The 15,431-nt window shown below is 43.6% G+C and overlaps 1 protein-coding gene across 5 annotated transcripts in view; it reads right to left on the bottom strand.

Moving 5' to 3' along the window:
- Positions 1–2,036: 2,036 nt before the first annotated feature.
- The window catches only part of RUBCNL (rubicon like autophagy enhancer), a 45,566-nt gene continuing 32,171 nt past the window's right edge, over positions 2,037–15,431 (bottom strand). For all 5 annotated transcript variants that reach the window (XM_070578837.1, XM_070578834.1, XM_070578836.1 and 2 more), the window contains exons 9-14: positions 13,999–14,063; positions 8,430–8,668; positions 7,144–7,205; positions 4,880–5,033; positions 4,156–4,246; positions 2,037–2,980 (exon numbers count right to left, since the gene is read on the bottom strand). In XM_070578837.1, coding sequence (XP_070434938.1) covers positions 2,868–2,980; positions 4,156–4,246; positions 4,880–5,033; positions 7,144–7,205; positions 8,430–8,668; positions 13,999–14,063 — 724 coding nt within the window. In that variant the 3' untranslated portion in view covers positions 2,037–2,867. The remainder of the gene's footprint in view (positions 2,981–4,155; positions 4,247–4,879; positions 5,034–7,143; positions 7,206–8,429; positions 8,669–13,998; positions 14,064–15,431) is intronic.

Raw genomic sequence — 15,431 nt, 5'->3', positions numbered from 1 at the left:
CACAATAGTAGGTATTGTTCTAGTCCTCATATTAAACTGAGACTCAGAGAGTAATTTACCAAAGATATAGAAAATAGGTGGGATAACTCAGTTTTCATTTGTAGACCTAATCATTACCACCTATTCGGCCCTCACTTGTACCAGGCCCTCTACTGAGAGCTCCATTTCCATTTCTTTTTTTTTTTTTTTTTTTTAAAGATTTTATTTTTTCCTTTTTCTCCCCAAAGCCCCCCGGTACATAGTTGTGTATTCTTCGTTGTGGGTTCTTCTAGTTGTGGCATATGGGACGCTGCCTCAGCGTGGTCTGATGAGCAGTGCCATGTCCGCGCCCAGGATTCGAACTGATGAAACACTGGGCCGCCTGCAGCGGAGCGCGCGAACTTAACCACTCGGCCACGGGGCCAGCCCCTCCATTTCCATTTCTAATCCTCGTGTCAACTGCATATACTTATTACCCTCCATTTTACAAACAGAGGCTCAGACAACTTAAGAGGCTTGCCCAGAGTCACCCAGGTAGGAAGTGGCAGACCTGGGAATCAATCCAATACTTCTCACCCAATCAACACCCCAGTCTTCTGGATGGCTCACCCCTCCTCGCTCCACGTCCCCTGGTATAACTCCCTACCTGCAGCTGCGAATCATGACTCTAAAGGATGTGTTACTAGAATTTCCCAAGCGAATACTGTGAAGGCAGAAAATTAATCACTGTGATCCCAGCACTGCAAGCTGATGCCTCACGGTGGCTGACGTCTGATGAGAAAGCCCAAGTCTTCATCTTCCTTCCGGCAGCCAAGGAAGAGTTTGCACAGAAAACTAGGCAAGGGGTAAATCCCATTAGAAAGCAATAGATGTCACAACTAATTATTTCCCTACAGGGTGCTGCACGGGGGCTGAGGTCACTTCTCTGTTCTAACACGTACCTCACTGGTAAGGAGCCTCAAGTACCACGGTGGGGAGGAAGCGTGTCTCAGCCAGACCCATAGAGTGGTTACCTCATCCTTCCTCAAAATAGAGAGTCAAAAGCATCACTTCCTGGTAGCTGCTGTGCACTCTTCCTCAAATCAAAGATGTGTGTGTCTCTCTTTCTTTCTCTTACACACACACACACACACACACACACTCACCAGTGCCTTACAAACACAGCAGCAGGAACACAGAGCCCTTCAGACAACGCACAAGCCACAGCAACTTAAGTCAACACAAGGGAATGTTGTGAGCAAGCACTCAGCCCAATGCCAGTAGGTCAGCTTTGACCAGCACTTACAAATCAAAGTTGGTTTGGTTTAATTGTCTCAAAAGGATACCACAGAAGAAGCAGGGGCTACGAACACGGCCTTCGGAGGCAGGCAGACTCAGATGCCAATCCCAGCTCAACCATGCATGCCCTGTGGGAACCTAGGTAAATTATTTCTCTTCTGGAAGCCTCAGTGTCCTTACCTGTAAAATGAAGACACTCACATGAACCTCATAGAGCTGTTATAAGGAACAGAAACCTGCCACCCCAACCCTTGATGCCCAACAGGGAATGTAAGCTTATAGGTAAGAATAAAACATTGTTTTGAATTTGATCTTATTTATCTTATCGCGTGTGCCTACATTTCTATTTAAAAGAGACCTGGCTTAAATAACGAATGGGAGCACAGCTCTGGCAGAGGCATGTGGGATGGGAGAACAGGTGACAGGATGAGAATTGCTAGGAAACACTCATTTCTTTCATGTGCTCAATAATATCCCACTGAAAACACACACACACGCACACACACACACGGAACGGATGGGGTTAGGGGATGACCTGGACCGCTTTATTGCCTGCCTGTGCTGTTTGGAAATTCACTCAGAGTCGGTTTAGTTAGGACATGTGAATTCTGGGGGATATGATACCCACGCTCCATTCAAGATGTGACGGGAAAGCACCCAGCCCCAGGGCCCTTTCTCAAGTAGGTCAAAGTATATAGAAGGTAGAAGGAAAAAAGGCTCACGTGTTTCAAAAAAGCATATAAATAAAAAGAATATTAGGAAAATGAAATTCATAACAGTTTAGGGATTCAGCTACCCTTTTTAATTACTGTTTATGATTTCAATGTTATTACTAGAATCATATTGTTCGTTAACAGTACTTTCCCACAATTTAAGTCCAAATACCTTATGTTCAGTTTTATATCAATGAGACGAAACCCTAAAGCGCAGGGATGAAGTTCTGCTCACTCGTGCATCCCTTGACAGTGTGTGGAATAGCGATGACAAACACAGGTTTGATTTGTGCCATCTGAAAGAGCGCCATCTAGAGGCAACGCTCCAAACGGCACCTCCACGCACTGGTAAGCAACTCAAACGCATCTTGAAATAAACGTGACTGTAGAAGTAATGTGTACTCTCTACACAAACCCTGCAATAAGTGAAATCTGTAAGACTGATACAATTACAAAATGGCATTTAGTCAGGAAAAAACCCTGAGCAAACATTTTTGGTTGCATTTTTGTTCATTGAAAGTACCAATCCGTTTCACAAAACAAGTTTTACAGGAAGAGGAACTGAATCTTGTCAGTTACGATCCATAAAAAATAAGCTCCAACATTAGCTAAATACAACTTTTCAAATACAATTTAAGAATTATCCAAAAAAAACTATTTAAAAAAAACAGTAGCAGCAAAAACATTGAACATTTGTAAACAAAACCACCAGTAACAACCCTTCGCTTAATAATAATCTTCATTCTTTTAAAAAATTAAATATATATAATAAAGAGAATATGGCCACTTGTTTTCTTAACATACAATAGTTGATATCTAAAACAATATTATCAATAACAGACACAAATCGGTGTGACAAGGCATGTTGAACAGTCTTTTTCACAGTACTCAGGGGCATCACATCGCCGTGGAGGGCAAACTTTCCAAAAGTCTTCTCCTAGCTGTGATCCTTACACAGCGGGGGCACTCAGAGGACTGGAAACACTGCTTGTGAAAGCATGCTCTGCACACTGCAAGCAAAGGGGCACAGCCATCAGCAAACGGAATGTCTTGGTTTCTCACATATATACAGACACTCATCCCCATCCTGGGGTCTGAATCGGGAAGCCAGAGTCTTCCAAACAGAAACCAGGCAGGTTGACACTCAGAGGGATTATAACGTCTCCAGTAGGTCATGGACGTGAGGCTGAGAAAGCCTGGTGCAGCGGATGCTACAAAGCCTCCCAAAGACCATCCCGAAGCTGCTGAGAGTCTTGGTGGCTGATGGCTCAGGAGGGAGCATCCCTTCTGTGGAGATGGCCCAAACTAGAGAGAGCTGCCTTGCTCAAGGTCATGTCCCCTTGCTGGCACTGGCCTGCATCTGGTGACTGGTCAACATGGGATTTAAAGGCTCGGCTGGCCCCTTGTCCTCAATTCGGGACAGTGCTGAAGGCCATCTCCACTCCAGAGCTCCCCAGGAGAGGTGCTAAGCTTTCAATGCAACCACACCACCGTTCAGCTTCTCCCTCTGCCCAGGCCTGCTGCCTTCACATCCCCACAGGCATTGAGCCCAAGAACAGGCCCCAGTGAACTTTCTGCATGCAAATCCCTGCCTCAGAGTTTCTCTGCTGGGAAACCCATCCTGCAACACTGCCTGTTGGGTTGGGGGAGACAACACTGGAGTGGTCTAAGAGGAGGGCCTGCTCATATCCAAGCGGAAGGCCTAATTCATTACCAGATCTCTCCCATGAAATCGTTTAGAGAGCATGAGATTTCCTCGGGCACTAATACAGTAGAACTGGGGTTGGTAAACCTTTTCTGTAAAGAGCCAGAGAGTAAATGTTTTAGGCCTTTTGAGCTATACGGTCTCCATAACTCAACTCTGCCACTGTCGTGCAAAAGAAGCCAGAGACAACACTTCAGTGTTCGGCATGATCCAGTTACAAACTGGGGCGCTGTAGCTTGCCCTGGGCTAGAAGTCTCAAGGCATAAGAAACACAGGGACCAGCTCCTCTCTCCAAATCCTGAACCAGGAGACATCACCCTCATCCCTGCCCCCCCGAACACTCTTCTTCATGCGCCCAAAACTTTATTCCTCCAATCCAACATACAAGCACACACCAACATCATCATACTTTAAAGAAACAATATTGTGCTTAAGTTATTAAGCTATTATTGAGCTTACATTATTAAGGTATTAAGATACCTGAACATCTTCTACACATTGAAGTCTGAAATGGGAAGATGACAGCAGTACTCCGGCAAAATTCACAAATGAAGCCCTTTCCTTGACACAGCTGTAAGAGAAGTCAAAAAAAAAGTCCGCATTGGTGAGGATTCTTTTGATGGAGAAGCTGAGTTACCACTTTTACAGAACTTTATAAGCATCAATTTTTCACTGTCCATGATTCCAACCTCTAGAAGGGATAGGATGTTTTATCCTACTGCTGTGAATGTAAATGTGCATTTGTTTCACACAGAGAAATTTCATATCAAGGTGGTTTGATGCACCAGAGAAAGATCATGATTTTAAACATGTATTCTCAAACAATCTAATTTTGTTTCTGACAGCTGCACTGCAATTCTTCAGTCCGTCTAGACGCAGAGCTCCTATTCCATTGGATCCTGAGTCCACATGGCTGCATTCGGCATGTGAGCGCAGACGGGAGTGGAGGAAGGCCCCAGTAGGGCTGGGTGCCCAGACTAAGAAGTCGCTTGGCCCAGGCTTGCATCCCAGCCCGGCCACCTAGCAGCAGGGCCATCTTGGCCTGTTACTTAACAGCTCTGAACCTCATTTTCCTCTCTGTAAATAGTGTTGCTAGCACTTCCCTCAGGGTTGGTGGGCTTAAATGAGGTAAATGCAGAACACCAACGAGGCCCTGAGCAGAAGGGACAGCTCAGAGACGCCCCTGCCCCAGGCAAACCCTCACCTCACAGCTGGCCACGTGCGCGAGCGAAGCTTTAAGAACGTCCTTGAGCGAGGGCACCAGCAGCCCTTTCTTGACCTTGACCAGGTCCTCCAGGGAGAAGAGGTGGAGCTCATCTGTCAAGTGTCTCGGCACCTGCTCAAACTCCTTTAATACACTGCCAGAGAGGAAAGGAAGAGGATTCAAAACTCTAAATCCCCAAGTCCAGCACGGAGCTTAAGACTCATATGCATCCAACTGCGGGCTGGTCATAGACACTCAGATGTCCCAAAGGCACTCAAAACTGAATGCAACTTTCTCCAAACCTTCCTGTTCTCCTCCCGAATTCCCTAAGTCAGTCAGTGGCATCACCACACACTGCATTCCCAAGCCAGCCACTGCCTACACTGCACTTGACAGTGGAGTGATGCCAAACCATGTGACTTCTCTGTCCTGCCTGGGGAGCTCGCTCACACTGCTTCCTCTGACCCCAGACCCCTCTTCTTCACTCCAATTTCTTCTTCAAGCTCAGGCTTTCTCTCCAGGAAGCCTTGCCTGCTCTCTTCCCCACCCCACCCCTTATGAACTAGATGTTGCCTCCTCTGAACCAGTGGAGCTCCATGTACACGTGTCCAACACACAGTCCAGCAATGATTTGTTTGCGCTGACTCTCTCCCTGGACTTAACATGAGTCCTACCGAATTGTTTATCTGAAGCACAGAATGGATATTTAAGAAATTTTTATAGATGGTGAGAATTGTGGGTATTGTTACATGTTACCCACAAGAAAACTGAGGGCCTGAGAAGTAATTAGCTTGTCAGACCAATGCCATGAGGTAGATCTCAAGGCCACATGAATACAGAAGTCATGCTCCTCCCCAAGAAATCTAATTCAAAAGCAATACATCATCATTAAATAAAGATCAGAAATGGAAGGAAGATTTAAAACAAAATAAAAACTTTTAAACCTATGATCTTATCTACTATATCAAGTAATCTTAACCCCTTGAGTAACCTACTTTTATTCTACTTAAAAATCTCTTTTCTGTATCTACATGAGATGAAGGATGTCAACTAAACTTATGGTGGTAATCCTTTCATGATATAGGTACGTCAAATCATTATGCTCTATACCTTAAACTCATACACTGCTGTATGTCAGTTATATCTCCATAAAACTGGGAAAAAATTAAAGGCATGAAAACAAATTAAAAAGTTACGATTTTTTTGCTAGTCTAGTTTTCCTAAAGAAAAAACCATCTCTATTGCTGTCAATGAATTCATGCCTATAGCTTTCTGGCCATGGCTTCCAGAAATTCCAGTCCTAGAAGTTTATCCTAAGGACATACCTATGGCTGTGGGCAGAGATTCAGCTAAAGCCTAGTTTTTTAAATAACAAAAGATATTAAAAATATACTAGGCATTCAGTAATAGGACAATACTTAAATTAACACCACAGCACAGTATAGAATACTATACAGCCAATAAAAGTTCAACATGCCTCTCTATCTGGGTTATTAAGAGGCCATTGATATGCCCATGTTCATAGCAGCACTATCCACAATAGGCAAAAGACGAAAGCAACCCAAGATGGAGACATGGATAAACAAAATGTGGTCTATACCTACAATGGAATGTCATTCAGCCTTAAAAAGGGGGGAAATTCTGGTTCATGCTACAGTATGGATATACCTGGAGGACATTATGTTAAGTGCAATAAGCCAGTTACAAAAGGACAAATACTGTATGATTCCACTTATACGAGGTTCCTAGAGTCGTCAAACATATAGAGACAGAAAGCAGAATGGTGGTTTCCAGGGGCTGGCGGGGAGAAGGAATGAGGAGGTATTGTTTAATGGGGACACTATTTCAGTTTTTCAAGATGAAAAGAGCTCTGCGGATGGATAGTGGTGACGGTAGCACAATATTGTGAATGTACTTCACTGAACTGTACACTTAAAAAGGGTAAGACGGTGAATTTTATGATATGTGTATTTTACCACAGTTTAAAATAACAACGATAATAAAGGCCACTGGCTAGAGTTATTTCATCCTTATGCCAGCCCAATCTTCTTAATAAGTTAAATTCACCACCAGTGAGTTGGCCGGCTTAGTAACTTGAAAGAGAGGGTCTGCATTCCCGTGGAGAGACACGAGATCACTGCTGTGCTCAGGGGGCCCGTGTGTTGGAGGAGCTGGACCAGGAGGCACACAGAGGATGAGCACGGTGACAAGGCTGTCAGTCCTCCCAACCCCCAGGCCCGGACTGCCCCAGCCGACAGCAGTACCTTTTAGCAAACCTGCAGGTCTTCAATAATTTCTTGATATGAAAAAGCTGCTCCTGGGTTTCCTAAGGTGAGAAAGCAAATAGAAGGAAAAGGTAAATGTGATAAATGACACTGGAAGGGTTTAAGTCAAATTTAAACGTTACTTCTAACTTGACATGCTACAACTCTATAAAACAAGCCTTTAAAGTAAAGTCTATATTGCAGGGTTCATGACTGAGTCCAGAGGGTCCAGGATGGACCCAGGTCTCGCAGAGGCTGAAGCTTACACAACGTTGGGGGCCTTCTTTAAGAAAAACACAAAACTATGTACAAAAGAGGGAGCTCCTGCCATTTTCAACAACATACACGAAACTGGAGGACATTATGCTTAGTGAAATAAGCCAGACACAGGAAGAAAAAAACTGCAGAAAAACCCCTGTGGAATCTAAAAGTGTCAAACACATAGAAGCAGAGAGTAGAATAACGGTACCGGGGGCGGGAGGCAGAGGAATTGGGGAGACGCTGGTGAAAGGCTACACGGCTGCCGTCATGTAGAATGAATCAGTCTAGAGATCTAATGTATAGCACGATGATTATAGCTCACAACTCAGTACCCAATACTGGAAATTTACTAAGAGGGAAGATTTCAGGTGCTCTCACCGCCCACACAAAAAACATAACTATGTCAGGAGATGGATATGTTAATTAGTTTAACTAGTAATCATTTCACTATGAATATGTATATCAAATCATCTTGTATACCTCAAACATATACAATTTTTATTTATTTTTATTTTTTTATTTTTTTTAAAAGGGGATTCTTTTTTTTTTTTAAAGATTTTATTTTTTCCTTTTTCTCCCCAAAGCCCCCCGGTACATAGTTGTATATTCTTCGTTGTGGGTCCTTCTAGTTGCGGCATATGGGACGCTGCCTCAGCATGGTTTGATGAGCAGTGCCATGTCCACGCCCAGGATTCGAACCAACGAAACACTGGGCCGCCTGCAGCGGAGCACAGGAACTTAACCTCTCGGCCACGGGGCCAGCCCCTACAATTTTTATTTTAAGAAATAAATTACTTTTAAAAGCTATATATAAATGCAAAACTATGCATAAATCTAAAATTCGGTATGGGGCCTTGGAAAGAGCCCCTGGAGGTGAGGGGCCTCGAAGCTTAAGCTCCATTGGCTTAGGGTGAATCTTCCCGTCAGAGGGTCTGTCCCATCCTGAGACGGGTGTGATGTGCACTTGCTGCCACAGGACCCTTTCCGCCACTTGACTGGCTTCCCCCACAGGGTCAGCTGCTCACCCGCACTCTGTCCAGTTCCTTGACCTTGGCGTACAGGCTGTGGCTGACGTTCAGCAAATTGAAAACGGGTTGGTGCCATATGCTGTCCAGCAGCCGTTTGGAGAAATTGCTGACGTAGTACTTCCTGAAGTCCCACATGGTCAGGATCCGGGCAGGGATGCAGGACTCCTCATATGAGTGGCAGCAGTCACAGAAATACTTCCCCAGGTATTCACAGTACCGGAGCCGCTTCACAAACTCTGCAGGGCACACAGGAAGGTGAGGACCACTCTCTGGACCCTGAATACCCACCCTTGTCCCCCACACTGCCTCCAATTCCCACCCAGGGTTCAAGGCTCAGGTTGCTGTTTTCATGCTGCTAAAGCCATACTCGACCTCATAGCAGCTAGGAAAGCTCTGGCAGGGACTGGAGGCCTTAAATCATGGCCATTCGTGAGCTTTGCTTTCATGGACAGAGAGAAAGATATTCATTACAGCACATTTATAATGGAGCAGGGGAGCAATCTAAATATCCATTAAGAAGCAACTGGTGAATAAGCATGGCGCACTCAGCATGAAATGCTGGAGAACCGATGAACATGTGGAAGAGCATGGGCAGCGGACATTCAGTCACAGGTATGTATCAAGCGATCTTGATTTTGCTTTTAAAATAAACATACACAGTCCAAAAGGATCCCCACCAAAAAACCAACAGCAAATACTTCTGGAGGTAGGTGACAGAAAAGATTTTTCCTCTTTGCACTTCTTAATTTGCTAAAATGAACATGCACTGCTTTTGGAAACATCTTCAATCAAATACATTGACAAGCAAAAGGTATAGAGACCAATGCAACAAACACCTGGGCTCCTACCGCCCAGCTTAGGAAAGAAAGCAGCGTTCAGTTAATTCTGCTATGTGGCCCTCCCTCAACACCCGGGACGAACATCAGCCAGGGCTGATACTTATCACTCACCCTTTAACTCATGGGTTTCTTTGTAATTAAAATATCGTGAGGTAGAATACAAATATTGGTTGCCACCTATTGTGGGGATTAAATGAAACAATGGATGGGAAAGCAGCTACCACAGTACCAAGCACACTGTCGATTCTAAATATAGTTTCCTTATAACAGCTTTAAAAATAAACAAGGCCTGATGGAGCAAAACTTTATTGGCCACTTACTCTATGCCACATACTGGTTAAATGTCTTACAAACACTGTATCATTCCGTGCTAAGCCTCTATGTAAGGACTATGGAATGACTAAGTAAGGACTATTATTTCCCCTATTTCGTTGATGAAAGCATAACACACTGAAATTAAGCCACACGCCAGAGACACACAAACAGGAAGCAGGCAAACAGGACTCCAAGCCGTGTGGACTGTGGAAGCTCCAGCTCTTAGCCACCATAGCCCACTCCTCCGCTACGCTTTTGATAGAGAGAACAGGAGAGGAGCTGTCTTTGCACTCGCCCAAGTTATCCCTCGGTCCCAGCTCACCCTCAGAGCTGACTTTTAAATGCGAGCAAACACAACTGATTCTTAGAATTTGCAGTAGTTAATGTCGTCTACAGTTGCCATGAACACTGAATTAATAAATGCTGAAGAACTGCTCCCGGGGGCAGATGGGGTTAGGGTCCTATGAGCCTCTGGTCACAACGTTTTCATTAATCGATCAATACACAACCTTGTTTTCTGTCTAAAGACACCTTATGTAATATGTTTTGGTGATTCATATCATTGAATTCAGGGCCAACAGCACTATAACTCATGCCTGCATGAAGCTTATCTAAAGCATATATTTTCTCCATAAGGTACATCACAGCCTTCTTGTACTTAGGAGCACTAGACAGGGCTTCAGCACTACGCTTAGGGGCTATTTTAAACAGCTAAATCACCAACAAAAGGCGAAAAATGTAAAAAACAAAACAAAACATGGCACTAAATAAACCATGAAAAGGACTTGTTTACAGTATGAGAACTACATCAAGAAGGCAGAGCACAGCCTTGTTCCACTCCAGCTGGGAACTCGAGCATCGAGCAACTCAACTTTCAGGGGACTCAAACATTTTGGAGCTCTGTGCGTATCCATGAATGACCACGAAAACACCATAAGTACTCACTTTGGGGTTACAAATAAATTTTAGTGAGTAGGCAAATTTGCAAATATGGAATTTGTGAATAATGAGGGCCAACTGTAAGTATATATGTACATACACTATTATCAAACTCTGGGTTAATTTGGTGACATCTCTCTAGGGTTGACAAAGTATTTGTTAAGAATTTATTAAGTGCCTAATGATTATGTCTGAGTTCTCAAATTTGAAACTTTTAAAAGTCTGTTGTATCGTGTTTATTTCCCATCCTGGATTAAGATCTCTGATGTGGCAGATAATGAGTATTATTTGGCTTATGATAGGGCCTCCATACATTTTATGTTAAATAGGCAAAACGACAGGTATACCCTTGGTCCCTGCACTCTATGTTTCTGATCAAACTTAGCAATATGGGGAAAGAAAGGAGGACAGAGGGGCGAATAAATTTTCCTGATATAACTCATCTTTCCCTAACATCTAAAACCCTAACATTTCAATATCCAGTCACCCATTCATCAAATTTCATTAAACACATACTAAGCATTATACTATCAACATAGAATAAACTATGCCCATCTCTTTTGGTTTCCTCAGTCCTTTAATTAAAATAGAGCAAAACAAAGCACCCTAAACCAGTGATTCTCAACAAGGAGTGATTTCTCCCCTTAAGGGACATTTGGAACTGTCCAGACATTTTTGGTTGTCACAGTTGAGGAGCTGTTGGTGGCCCCTAGTGATGATGCTAAATATCCTACAATGTACAGGACAGCAACCCCACCACCCGCCCCCCACCACCGAAGACAACACTAGTGAGGTTGAGAAAACCTGCTCTAAACCACAATTTTTCTCCTCTGGGGAAAAGTCACTATCATAGAAAAAAATAAAAATAGGAGGGAAAAATTCTAGAATAGTGCAGTCCAATAGAACTTCCTGTGAGGATGGAAATGTTCTAAACCTGTGCTGTCCAATACAGCAGCTACCAGCACGTGGCTGTTGAGCACTTGAAATGTAGCTAGTATGATGGAGGAACTGGATTTTTCATTTTAATTTTAAATAGCCACATGGGCTAGTGGCTACCATACTGAATAGGCAGTTCTAGAATAAAGCTCATTAGAGAAAATTAATAAATAAATGCAAGGTATGAAACTCAGTTGGAACCTGGGTGGAAAAACTAGCTATCAATGGCAACTTGAGGACAACAAATGCATATGGACTAGTATTAGACAATATTAGAGAATTGCTGTTAATTTTCTTTGGTGTGATAACTGTTTGTAATCCTTATCTTTAGGACATGCAGAACTATTAGAGGGTAAAATGTCATGCTGTCTCCTGCCCTGCAAATGGTTCAGCATGTATGACGTTAGAGGAAACTGAGGAGACATGACAACTAAATTCAACGTGGAATTCCGGATTGGATGCTGGGACAGATAAAGGTCATTAGTGAAATCTGATTAAAGTCTGTAGTTTAGTTAATAGGATTGTACCCATGCTAATTTCCCAGTTTTAATAATTAAACTACAATTATTATAAGATGTTAACAATAGAGGAAGCTGAGTAAAGGCTATACAGGATGTCTCTGGACTATTTTTGCAACTCTTCTGCAAGCCTAAAATTCTCTCAAAATAAAAAAGTTAAAAAAAATTATCCTGGGGCAGGCCTGGTGGTGCAGTGGTTAAGTGTGCACGTTCCACTTCAGTGGCCCGGGGTTCACCAGTTCCGATCCCAGGTGCAGCCATGACACCGATTGGCAAGCCATGCTGTGGTAGCTGCCCCACATATAAAAAAGTAGAGGAAGATGGGCATGGATGTCAGCTCAGGAAAGTCTTCCTCAGAAAAAAGAGGAGGATTGGCAGCAGTTAGTTCAGAGCTAATCTTCCTCAAAAAAAAGAAAATTTATCCTCAGAACTCTAAGAAGTTCACAGGAAAAGTCCAAAATTGTTCACACAGTTGATAAGGCCTCTACAATCTGTGCTCGACTCACCTCTGCTGCATGTTTTCCCCCTCATTCTCACCCTCCAGTCACACAGGACTTCTCTGCAATAGCTTCAGGCCCTTTGCACACGGAGACACCCTACACACAGTCTTCCGGGGACAATCACTTCCTTATGAAACCTCTCACTGCCAGCCCCCTAAGCCGAGATTAAGCTCCCTTGCTGTGAATCCCACAGCACTCTTGACCTTCTCTTTCGTTGCGTGCATCACCCTTGTTATTTACTTGGCTGATGGCTATATCTTCCTGTAGGCAAGCTCCGTGAGGCAAGGACCATGCTTGCATCAACAGTACAGGCTCACATCCCCATATCTGAACATACTTAGTTTAGTGCCTGAAAAGTTGGTGGAATCACAGTCACGCATCCCTAGTGTCTGACTCATCCACTGAATATATACTGAGGCACCAGGATACAGTAGTTAACCAAACAGACACGGTCCCTGCTAGACCAGCCAGGAAGATGACTCATTTAAAGAAAATCAGCTGTAACTGTGAGGCATGGCAGACATTATCATTCAACACATTATCATTCAAGCCCAGATAGACTTCTGCTTTCAATTTTATTTCTTAAAGTCAAGCTCCTTCAAGTCGTTTTCCTTCCAAGATTGCCTATCAAAGCCCAAGGGAAGCCTTTCCAGCAAAGTTTCTCTTCCCAGCCTTCTGCAGGCCAGACCTATGAATAGCCTCACAACAGAGCAAGTGATTTCTAGTCTCAAGCGAGCAACTTGCATTTCTGACTGGAGGAGCCTGATTTTCTAGGCCTCAGCTGGCCCAGGAATGATCCCCTCAGGCCACTTCCTCAAACTCTCTCAGAGGAGTGTGGCTAGCTCCTTGGTAAGCCATTCAGTCATTCCACAAATATCTTCTGAGGACCAACTCTGTGCCAGGCACTCTTATCGGAACTGGGGATAAAACAATGAATAAAACAGACAGCATATCTGTCCTCATAGAACTTAGAATCTAGCGAAGGAGACAGACAATAACAAGAAAAATCAGTAAAATCTAAAAGAGTATTTTAAGAAGATAACTGCTAGAATAAAAAATAAGAAGGAGGAGTAATTTAAAGCATGCACATGTATGTTTATGGCCAGGAGTGTGACAAGGTGAACATTTTCAATAGGGCAGCCAGCGTAAACCTTTTGACTTTCGACATCCATGGGGATGTCTTGGAGTGGGGGTTGGGAGGGGCATTCCAGGGAGAGAAAACCACAGGTGCAAATCCTTAAGTGAGGAGTGAGCCTGCCACCTCCAAGGACCAGTGGGGAGGCCATGTGGCTGGAGCTGAGCTCTCCATGGGGAGAGAACTAGGAAATAAGACTCTGAGAGGTAACAGGCCAGTCACATAGCCTTGTAGGTGACCATACCTCTTCACGAAGCTCTTATAATAACCTCTCATCAAAGGCATGTCTCACAAAAACAACGCACCACCCAACTTTGTCATTCTTGCCCCCTCCCCACCCTCCGTCAACGCATAATAAGCAGGCAATCCATTATCCATACTTACTAGGTTCTATTGGAGTTCCACAGCCAGCACAGAAAAAATTCTGGGCTGCTACCACAAGGTTCCTCCTGAGTGCAGAAAATGATAACAGTTACATTTCAGAAAACGCCAATGGAGCATTTTTCACTGATTGGAACAGAAATAACATCACAATACTCTTCTCAGCTTGAGGCCTTAATTTTGTCATATTTCATTTGGGAAACAAGTAGAATTATTCAACAGAGTTTTCTAGCTGAAATCTCTGGGGCTTTTAAAAGACCCTGCTCCCACCAAAGCAGAAGTCAGTATCACAAGTAACTATTCCACCAAGGGGCTTCTCACTGAACCTCCACGGGATTCTCTCTCCAGAAAGAACTAGAGACACGTAATGCCTGGGAGAAAGTTCAGGGAGACGAGACATCAGAAGCACTTGGGTAGTTCACAAACGGATCCAAAGAAATTCACATGAATAGGAGGCACTGTAAGGCAAAGCCATCAAACATTTCTGGTGAGAGATAGTCTACTGAATTGTTTTCTTTTGAACTGTTGGTGCCACAATCTCACATGTGATTTGGAAATATGGAGAAAGTTGTACAACTTTATTAGAGTTCAGGGTCAGCAACAATGGCCAAGGTAAACATATGCAGAATCCCTGCCCACATGCCTGAAAGAGGCCCTGGGGAATGCTAGAGAAAAGATATCCCACGCTAAGGAAAGCGAGCTCTCACGAGGCCTGGAGAGGGAGTGCTTCTGCCCAAGCAGCCCCGGAGCCCTTCTCCGCATTCTCTCCAAAGAAAAAGATAAAAGACAGACAGAGTCTATAAGGCACCTCCATGGGGCCCAGGCAACAGCTCTCGCCAGTCACTTTGTAACTCTGCAGTTTGCCTACCAAATTAAATATAAACCAAGAGGAACGGAAAAATTGTAGTTTGTTAAAGTGTCCTTTGTCTATAATGCCACACACTCTCAGAACAAATAAATTAAATGACTACTTTAAACATACGTGTGTGTGTATAAAATAAATGAGTTTATTTTTCTTTTTTTGCATCATCTTAGCAGTTTTGTCTTTTAGGATTTTTTTACTTCTTAGAGAACAAAGGTATTTTTATTGGCAATTTCTTACATTTATTAACTACAGGAGCTCTGCTCAAGATTAAATTTTCCTTCTTAAAAAATGTATTCATTGATTCTTACTTCACACTGTACTGGAAAAAGGAGTAGTCTAATCTTTTAAAATTATTATATATCGGGGCTGGCCCCGTGGCCGAGTGGTTAAGTTCGCGCACTCCGCTGCAGGCGGCCCAGTGTTTCGTTGGTTCAAATCCTGGGCGCAGACATGGCACTGCTCATCAAACCATGCTGAGGCAGCGTCCCACATGCCACAACTAGAGGGACCCACAACGAAGAATATACAACTATGTACTGGGGAGCTTTGGGGAGAGAAAGGAAAAGAAAAA

The sequence above is a fragment of the Equus przewalskii genome, chromosome 16, assembly GCF_037783145.1.
Source record: "Equus przewalskii isolate Varuska chromosome 16, EquPr2, whole genome shotgun sequence".
Taxonomy (NCBI): Eukaryota; Metazoa; Chordata; class Mammalia; order Perissodactyla; family Equidae; genus Equus; species Equus przewalskii.
Note: the sequence above shows the minus strand (reverse complement) of the source record. Positions and strands in the feature narration are given on the sequence as shown.